The sequence below is a fragment of the Pezoporus occidentalis genome, unplaced genomic scaffold, assembly GCF_034315485.1.
Source record: "Pezoporus occidentalis ecotype Australia unplaced genomic scaffold, CSIRO_AGI_Poc_V1 ctg80, whole genome shotgun sequence".
In the NCBI taxonomy this organism is placed as follows: domain Eukaryota; kingdom Metazoa; phylum Chordata; class Aves; order Psittaciformes; family Psittacidae; genus Pezoporus; species Pezoporus occidentalis.
The window spans coordinates 381,101-390,138 of record NW_026916159.1 but is presented as its reverse complement, the minus strand read 5'-3'; the positions used below and the strand labels follow the sequence as shown (position 1 = coordinate 390,138).

The window sequence follows — 9,038 nt, the reverse complement described above, 5'->3', positions numbered from 1 at the left end:
AAGACACATCATTTATACTATTTTTCTTTCTACTGTTGCTGATTCTCCTGAGCAAAGGTGTCTTCCAGTGTTCGGCATCTGTAGCTGAGCCACGTCTTTGATTTTAATACTGATTATTTGAAATGTGATTACATACTGTACGGTTCGAAGTTTTTATGACTGCTTTTCTAATTACAGTGATGTTTTCTTACTTCACAACAAAACCCAAAGCAGATGAAAACATCTCTCTGAACGCAGAATCGACATTGCGTTTATACAGGAAAAATGCAGCTCTCAGACGTGTCTTCAATGTGAAAGATCCAGCCTTTGTTGTTTTCATTACTGCTAGAATAAAATTATGTTTTGTAATGTTTCACAAAGTCGGTAAAAGCAATAAAAATCTACTGGACTTTATGTAGGCTGTGTCTGGTTTTGTTTTAGGTAGGTTATGTGCTAGGTGGGTGCTGTGGGGAGCAGTATGGGAAGCGGCCCCTGCGAGTAGAGCTGCGGCTGTTCTCTTCCGTTCTTATGGCAACGGCTGCCGCTATCGCTAGGATACGGCGTCGCTGTAGAACACGGCGGCATGCGATTGGCCGACGAGGCCATCTCTTCGAAGAACATGGGCTGCGATTGGCCCGCGGGGCGCGGTTTAGCTCCGGCGGCCGGAGCTGTGCCGCAGCCAGGCGAGGAGCAGGGCGAGCCGAGTGAGTGGGACGGGAGAGGGGGTCGGGGGGCTCTGGGAGGGGCTCGCAGCGCCTCTCTGCCCTCGCGGCAGATAAACCCACCGCGGGAGGGGAAGGGAGGGCGAAGGAGGTGGCAAGGTCAGGCTGCTGTCTTTTCATCGTGTCACTGCCTTGTCGCGTAGTTCCGCGTAGTCACGTACTCCGGCCCTGGTAAGGTTTCAGAGTCGGTGTTAAAGAAGTCAAAGCATAACGTAAGCGTGCACGTTGGTATAAAACACTTCGTGGAACCCAAGTGCTGAGTCAGGCCTGCTTAGTCACGGGTAAGGTGTGATAACTCCAGGGGATCTCTGTGCTTCTAAATGATGCCCTGTTGGTACAGTGTGCCGCCTGCCAAGAGTGCATCTCAGCCCGGATCGAGCCCAGCAAACTGGGAGTAGTGCCTCTAAAATAAGGGTTGCTTTGTCCCCATCTCTCCCCCACACCTAGTGACATCTTCCCCAGCCCTGCACCTTTGCCAGCTCTGAGCCTTCAGTAATAAACAGCCCCTTTTGATTTCCAGAGCCTCTAAGCCGTAGGGGTACAATTCCCTAGAAAGGTCTGCTTGGTGGCAAGGGCAGAAAGGATGGATTTCACATAGCTATGTATTATGGTTAAGTTGCCTCAGAGCTGCTCAGTAGACCTCAGAAATCCCTTTTTTTTATTCTCTTCCCTACATCTGTGATCTGCAGGTTAACGGTGAATTTGGGCAAATTAAAAGTTGGTTAGGCAGATAAAAGTTATGGTCTGGAAAATAGCCTAGAGACTTATATTGCATGGCTCCAGGAATCTGGGAATGGGCCTGGCCATTTATGGCTCCTCAGGAGCTGGGGTGGTGTAGAGGGAAAAAAAAACAAAACAAAATAAGCCCCAAACCAACAGTGACTTTTTTAATTTGTTAGGAAAACACAAATCTTCTGTTGGACCCTTGTTAATCCTGAGAGAATATTCAAGGAACTTGTCTCAAATTTAATTTTCTTCAATAAATTTGTGCATGTGGAAGATTTCAATTGTAGCAAACATGTAGATTTCCATAGTGATTCAGTCAATAAAATGAGTAAGAAATATTTGTCAAACATTGTATGGGTTCCTCAGTAGAATTTCCTAGACATGGGCTGTCATCAGTTCTGGCTGCTGTGCTCTCTGGGAACAAGAGGGGAAGTGGTCCAGGGTTCCCTTTGCTTTCATCAGACTGGAGAAGGAAAAATACCTTTTGGGAACTTTTCATCATCTCTGATGCTTCTTCTGCCATCATTTTGAGAGTATTTGAAATGCATTTCTATTTTGATGATAGTATACTGATAATATAATGGAGTGAATTTTCATCTAACTTCACTCCCAGCTTATGGTATTAGATACATTCCTTTCTAGCAACAGCATCAAAAGTCTGATTAAAGCCAAGATCTAGCATATCTACTGCTTCTTTATCCACTTTAAGCCAGTTAACCTTCTATGTATAATTATGTAGTGGAACTCAGGCACTGGAGGGATTAAGAGAGGAATTCAAGGGTAAAACAAGTTGGCTTACAAATGTCCATATCCAGTAGTTTTTGCTAATAAAAATTATAAAGGCTGTAAGACATCTTTTTGTTTACGGGAGTTTCAAACCATTACACTATAGTTTGTGGTGGTAGATTTACCCTCCAACATATCTTCCTGCTTTCATTTATTTGGGGTTTTTTGTTTTCCACCTTCTGAAGCTTTATGTGCTTGTGTCATCTAAGACAGACACTAGACTGGGCCACAGATCAAGTCTGTGGTGGTAATTCCTTTGTCTCCTGTTTCTCATCATAGGAATTCTTTCATTTCTGACAGGGTTCTTGGAGCATTTCTTGTCCTGTCCTGCATACCAGCACTATCAGAATGCATCTTTCTTTCTATTTAATTGAATTAACATAACTAATTAAATGAAATTATCCTCAGTTAAGATGAATTAGTTAATATTACTCTCATTTCATTGTTTTAAATGGAACTGAATAAGAGTTTATGATGTAAAGACATTTTCCTTTCAGTGTATTTCTTTTCTTTTAAAGATTTGTCTGATCTCAATCATTTTCTGGCACAACCTAAGTGAAATGTGAGTGTTGTTTGGTTTGTTTCTTATACATTACTCATGGCTGGTTTAATAGCTGAGGGAGAATTATGAGGATAGTTAATAGCCTGGCTCCGTGGAAATTTCTGCTGGCACAAGTAAAGAAGAAACACAGGGCTGGGAAGTTATTCAGTGATTTCAAGTAAGTCAAATAACTGTGGGAATAGGTAAGGAAATATTTAATGTCTGGTTTCTGTCAGGTTTATGGCTGATACAGGGAAAACAGGGGGTTGTTTCCTTTTGTCTGCCCCTCATTGGGGTGTGGTGCTAATACATGTACCTGATTTAATGACTGGCTACTGATGAAAGGGTTTTCTGCTCTTCTTCCTCTTATTTACAGCGGTGCATTCCTGCTCCTTGCCTTGTCAGCAGACATACGCATTAGGCCACACTAAAGTGATCTCAATTTGTAGAAAACTGACTCTACAAAGGGAGGCATGTTTTTTTCTGCCTAAGTTGGCTCAGGTTTGGGTCAAATCAGCTGAGGAACTGGCAGGTAGTGCCTGAGGATGGTAAGGGAAAGGAAAGGGGAAAGGATTTGTTGTTTTCACCAGCAGCTGCCTGTTGATAGATAGGTTTATCTCTGTAATAAAGCTGAAGGCAAAATACTAAGGTGCATGGATAAATGCTTCTTTCTGCTTGGTGTCCCTGCCCTTGTACAGTAGAACTACTTGGGGACAAGCTGTAAAGTAATCAGGATTAAAGTAGGAGAGATTATTTGTAACCTGAATCAGGTTTCCCAATCCAGTGTGCTGTGCCCCTGTGGTGACGCTGTGCTGACAGACCAAAGAGGTTGTGCATATTCCACCTGTGGCCAGGGCTGCCCTCTCTCTGTTGAAGATCTTCCTGAGATGTGCTGGCTTAGGAGCTTCTAGGAAATGGAAAGGTAGCCTCAGGATAAGTCTTCAGAGCAGGGTGAGGACTGCATCCTTGTGTCAACAGCATCCCTTCATCCTCATATAGCATGAAGAGAATTTGCCTTGGTGTTTGTCAGGTTCAATTGTGTACAGGGACATTTGGATCTGTAATGACAAAGAACCTTTATAATATTAGTCTTTTACTCTGTTTCATCTTTACCAAGATAATGCAAAGAGCAAAAGCTTTAGACTTGCGGCCCTAAAACAAGGTTGGCCTATAGCTGTAAGATGTTGTAAATAATCACAAAGACCTAACAGTTTTGGATTAAACTGTAGCCAGACTGGGAATCCTGCTGTTTAGTGGTTTAGAGGTTTCACCCAAGGATTATTTGTTTGTTCTTTCTTTTTAAATTTGATGCTGAAAATTTTTAGACTTAACTGTATTTGCTCATTGTTTTGTATGTGATCTTCATGATTCTTTAATTGGCTGAAATCTGTTCTTTATACACACGAGCAAGTTGATAATTTGTGAGTTTCACAATATTTTTTAGTGTGCAAATGTGAAGTGATTGCATTGTGTCACGCATCAGTAATATGCCAAATGGTTTGGGTTAGTAAGGGAGAGGATATGAAATACACATATTACTAAAACAATACATGGATTTTCTTAGTCTTGGATTCTTAAACATGCTTAGCAATGTACATGGCTTCTCTTTCACTGCTTTTGAAGCAAACGAAATAATTTAACATCATTTGCTTTAATCTGAACTGACTGGAAGAACCTTGTTTATATTAATTCCCTGGTGATAACTGGTACAACAGAAGTGTTCTGAGGTGTTTTTTAATAACCCTGTTATTGGGGGTGCATGGAGAAGAGAGGAGGAATTTCTTGGGAATCATTCTCTGTGGAGGGACTGCTGGTAGGATAAAGGCTAGTTCAGTAGAACAGAAATGGATAAACAGGATTTACAGGCCACTTACCAGAGTGAGTCAATGCTGTGCATGAGTTCATACTGTTAACAGTTTCATTCTGGGTAGTCCTGTGTCTGAGATAAGAACCTGTAATTGTGAAAATAACTTGATATTCAGTTGGGAAGCAGCAGCTTCTGGTACTTTACTATGCTTTTGTTTTCTGCCAGGTTTTGGTCTTTTTTGCCTTTATGAGGAAAAGGAATAAAAATCACTAGCAGAGGAATTCTACACTGCACAAAGAGAAAAGGAAGCTATCGTATTTCATATAGAAAATCCTATTAAAGTCACACCAAAGGGAACATTCATATGGTCCATGTTTAGCCAATAGTAAGATGGGTAGAAAGGATCTGTCAGTGGTATTTTATCACAAAATAATCACAAATTATATCTAATTTTTTAAACTGGAGGTGCTCTACCAATATGTTGCAGCTGTATGCAGTTCTCTGGGAGAATTCTTCAGCCCCAGACTGCTCCTGACCATCCTTTTTTCACTCAGAGCAGGATCTACATCAATACACTTGCTTTTGCGAAAGCAAGAAATTTCTCTTGACTATCCTCTTTCTATGTCTTTCTGTTTCTTTCTAGGGCTTTATAAGATTTTCAGTGAACAAATGTTTTATACTATGCAAACAACCGTCTGTGGCCTTTGGTGGGAAGTCAGACCTACAATTAAATGTTTGTCTGCAGTGGATCTGCTATGCAATAATGATCCTGATGAGGCTGGGCCATACAGCTCTGCTCATATGTGGAAATAAGCTGTGTGTCCCACTGCAGGAATAGCTGGGCACTGTTGATATAAGGCATTCACTTGAAAGTCAGAAGGCCCAGATTCCAAATGACTGAAACTTTATGTGGTTCTTTGATAGACCACATGATGTATTAATCTCTTTTGTTTTTACCCTCCATCTGTTTTGTTTATTTAGATGATAAAACCTGTAAGCACTGCTGTAGCATAAATAGCCAATCCACAGTGAGAAATAATGGTACTAAGATGGAAGAAGAGGAAGCGTCCTTATAAAGAATGCATACAGTAAAAAGAAAGCCAGTATTATCTACTTATTTTTGGGGACACCAAGGTTTCTGTTTGATAGCTTAATTATTTTCTTGTAAATATCTGGAATTCTAAAGGATATCCTCACGTAATGGCCAAGGGTTCATGTTAAGAAAATGATAAAGCTGTTTTTTTCTTAAAGTTATATCAGTCCATTCTGTAAATAAAACATGTTGCTTTTGCTGCAATGCTGCAATGATACAATTCTATCTCCTTTTTTTTTTTTTTTTTAAGGAAATGAGTTCTTAGCCACGTGATGGTAATAGTGATACACAATGCCTGATCAGGACAAAAAGCTGAAGGCCACATTAAAAGCAGCAGAGAAGAAACCTCATGGGATCTCTGTGAGGTATAGTATCTGACATCTTACTTTGAACTTCAGCAGGACCCAAGTGGAATTCACACTAGCTGCCAAAGCAGAATGCTTAATTTGAAATGCAGTATAAACATGACAACTGTTACTCTGGTCACAAAGTTTGTTTACGCATTTGTTGATTTAAGGCATTCTGGAGAAGCTCTAAATTCTTCTGTATGTAAAATGGGGCCACTAGGCAACACCAGAAAACTTTCTTTTCTGTCAGTAGCATTGCTGCTCATTAACTTTCTTTACACTTACAGAAGTACTTTTATGTGGCTATTAACACATGTATTTATGCTATTGTATTTCTAGGGATTATTCTGATCTTAAAAGACTTCAGTCTCTCTTAAATGTGCAGTTAAGGAACCAACAGGTATTTTCTAATAACTATTATTAAATGCTGTAGAATTGTATAATTAAAAGTAATGTTTTGTGGCAGATCCATAAGATACTGTTATTGTGTTCTATTGTGATTAAACATATTGACAAAATCTTGTGTAGTGGATGTCTTTCTTTTTGTTGTGTTTTTTTTTCCTCCAAGTTATTGCTTCTCTGTTGGACAAATCCCATTAAAAAGTGTGAAAGAAAGAAACTGACCTGCAGTCCATCCTGCTCTGCTATAGTTTTTATTTTAACAGAAAAAAATTGCTTTGTTCTGAATCTTGAGCAGGTTTTATCCAGCTATTATTACATATAGTCAAGTAGCCTAACAGATTAGTTTTCTTCCATGCCCTTCCACAATGTCATGAGAAGGTAGGCTGAGATGTGTTAGTTACAACGTGATGAAGACTGGTAAAGAATGTAAAATAAGATCAACATTTTGACAATAAACAGTTTATCTTTGGAGAAAAACACTCCAGCTAAAAACCTTTGGCATAAATATCAATGCATGAAACTTATAGGACACAGTAAAGTCTCCTTCACCTCAGCTCACGTAGTGAATCTTGTATTTGCCATTTGAAGCAGAGAAAACCAATGCGTGATGATGGGTGAGAGTCTTTGGTATACCAGAACATTTTCTCCCTTTCTAATCTGTAAAAGGTATGACAAGGTGACTTAGGAATTCAGCCATGTGAGACAGGAGTTATGTACTCCCTTCTTGGATAGAGGCATGGAATTGCTTCTTGGCAGAAAGCTGAAATGCTTGAGTTCTACAGCACTTTCTTAAAAAGAATATGAAGGCTATGCAATTGTAGAAGTAGGACAGGTAAGGAACACAGATAATGAGTATGTGTTGCAGATTCTATTGAGCTTTACTATTATAAATTTTAAAAGACACTTGTTCACATGTTATATATCTCCATGTTCTTGTTTTCTAGCCTTGCTCATCAGTTTTTTACCACATGAATTTTATTTTGCAGGGGGTGGTGGGATGTATTTTATAATGTCAAGTAATAGGTCCAAAGTTCAAGTCAGAACTTGAGAAAAGGTACTTTTGCTTGATAACATTCTTATAAAACTTAAAAAGCAGTGTTTGCCTCATGAGCAATATCCCTTTCATCCTTAGCTTCCAGCTATACATTTCGAAAACAGTCGAACCAGTGTGACAAGAGCTTGGCAAAATGTTAAAATCAGTGAACAAAAACCACATGGTCAATGGCTAGCATCAACAGAAGCTGTTCAGCTTGAAAACTTTAGGTAAAGAAAATAAAAAGCTAATATGATGGCACTTGTTATTTCTGAACATCTTCATGTGTCTAAAGCATGTTGCTGTGTTGAAGGCCGTTATACTTAGGTATGTTACTTCTACTTTCATGTTAACCCACTATCTGAGATATGAATTGCATATATTTAACTTTCTAAAGTTAACTGTGGATGTTCCTGCCTTTGTCAGCTTTGGACACATGCTCCTGCTTGGCAGATTGTACTGTTGAGAGCTAGTATAGTAATTTTTTAAAAAATAATGGTTTCCTTACTTGGAAAGCTTGTATTATACCATTATAATTGTCCCAAATTATGCACGAGATAGAATATTCTTTCATACTGTTAATATCTTGAAATCTGAAATGGTTTATTCTTTAGGAACTTCTGATATAACATTCCTAACGTTGCTAATGTCAAGTTTTGGCAATCTACAATCATCTTGTGGCAAGATAATCAGCAATTCAGCATTTTTTCCTCTTTTAAATCCTCATTAGTGTGACCTACAAGAATGAGAGGAATTTTAGCAAACATCCCAGCCATAAGCTGTTTCAAGAGATCTTTACATCTTTGGTGAAGAACCGACTTACCTGCAGGTCAGTATATTGAAAACATTGTTATACAAGGAGAGTCACTCTTTCTTGCAAAATTCAGATTCTCTCAAAATTCAGATAAGTTTATGCTACTGTTAATTTTTGTGTTTGTGCATATAACAGGATTAGAAAGGGAAAACCCTTTCTTCGGTATTCTCATTTGAGCAAGAAAAAAGTGAAGAACTTAAAAAAAATAGTGGGGACAGAAAAAGGTATTTTCTCGAAAAAAAAACCACCACCAAACAAGAAACCCAGAATTTCTTTTCCTACGCACCAGTGTGTTGTATTTTTCCTTTTTAAGCCCAAGCACACCTAAAAAACATCCCAAGTGGTACAGAAGCTTAAAGAAGCAATCCTGGAGCATTTAAAGGTATTAAAGTGTAACTGCCAGAATTTACAGAACCACCTAAAAAAACCTAAAACAAACCACATAGTTTGCTTAGACCCTTTTTCAGAACTAACTAGGGAACTACAGATCTCATCTTTGATTATCTAAATAGCAGTGAGTTTAAGCAACTTGTAAATCTGGTACCTCTTCTTTGCAACTGAACTTTATCATCTCAGTACCCTCTAAGGGGATGTCTGTGGCTCAGCTTAATTTGCAAAAAACCTAAGAATTCACATTGTATCCTCCCAAGTTCTATTTATACATTGTGGCATACCTAGCTCATATTTTGGTTTTTATTTTCTTTGGCACTTGCTGTTGATGATGGTGATACAGCAAAACCAGCCTCTTGTATTACAAATCAAAGCACTCGGGTAAAATCAGTGAAACA

The 9,038-nt window shown here is 38.9% G+C and overlaps 1 protein-coding gene across 3 annotated transcripts in view; it reads left to right on the top strand.

Moving 5' to 3' along the window:
• The first annotated feature begins 564 nt into the window (after positions 1-564).
• The window catches only part of NEK10 (NIMA related kinase 10), a 106,070-nt gene continuing 97,596 nt past the window's right edge, over positions 565-9,038 (top strand). The window contains exons 1-5 of one of the 3 annotated variants that reach the window (XM_062603590.1): positions 565-683; positions 5,905-6,019; positions 6,341-6,401; positions 7,536-7,666; positions 8,167-8,265. In XM_062603590.1, coding sequence (XP_062459574.1) covers positions 5,946-6,019; positions 6,341-6,401; positions 7,536-7,666; positions 8,167-8,265 — 365 coding nt within the window. In that variant the 5' untranslated portion in view covers positions 565-683; positions 5,905-5,945. Of the gene's footprint in view, positions 684-777; positions 873-1,940; positions 2,776-5,904; positions 6,020-6,340; positions 6,402-7,535; positions 7,667-8,166; positions 8,266-9,038 lie in introns of those variants that run through there. The other 2 variants (XM_062603589.1, XM_062603591.1) reach the window with 2 other exon arrangements.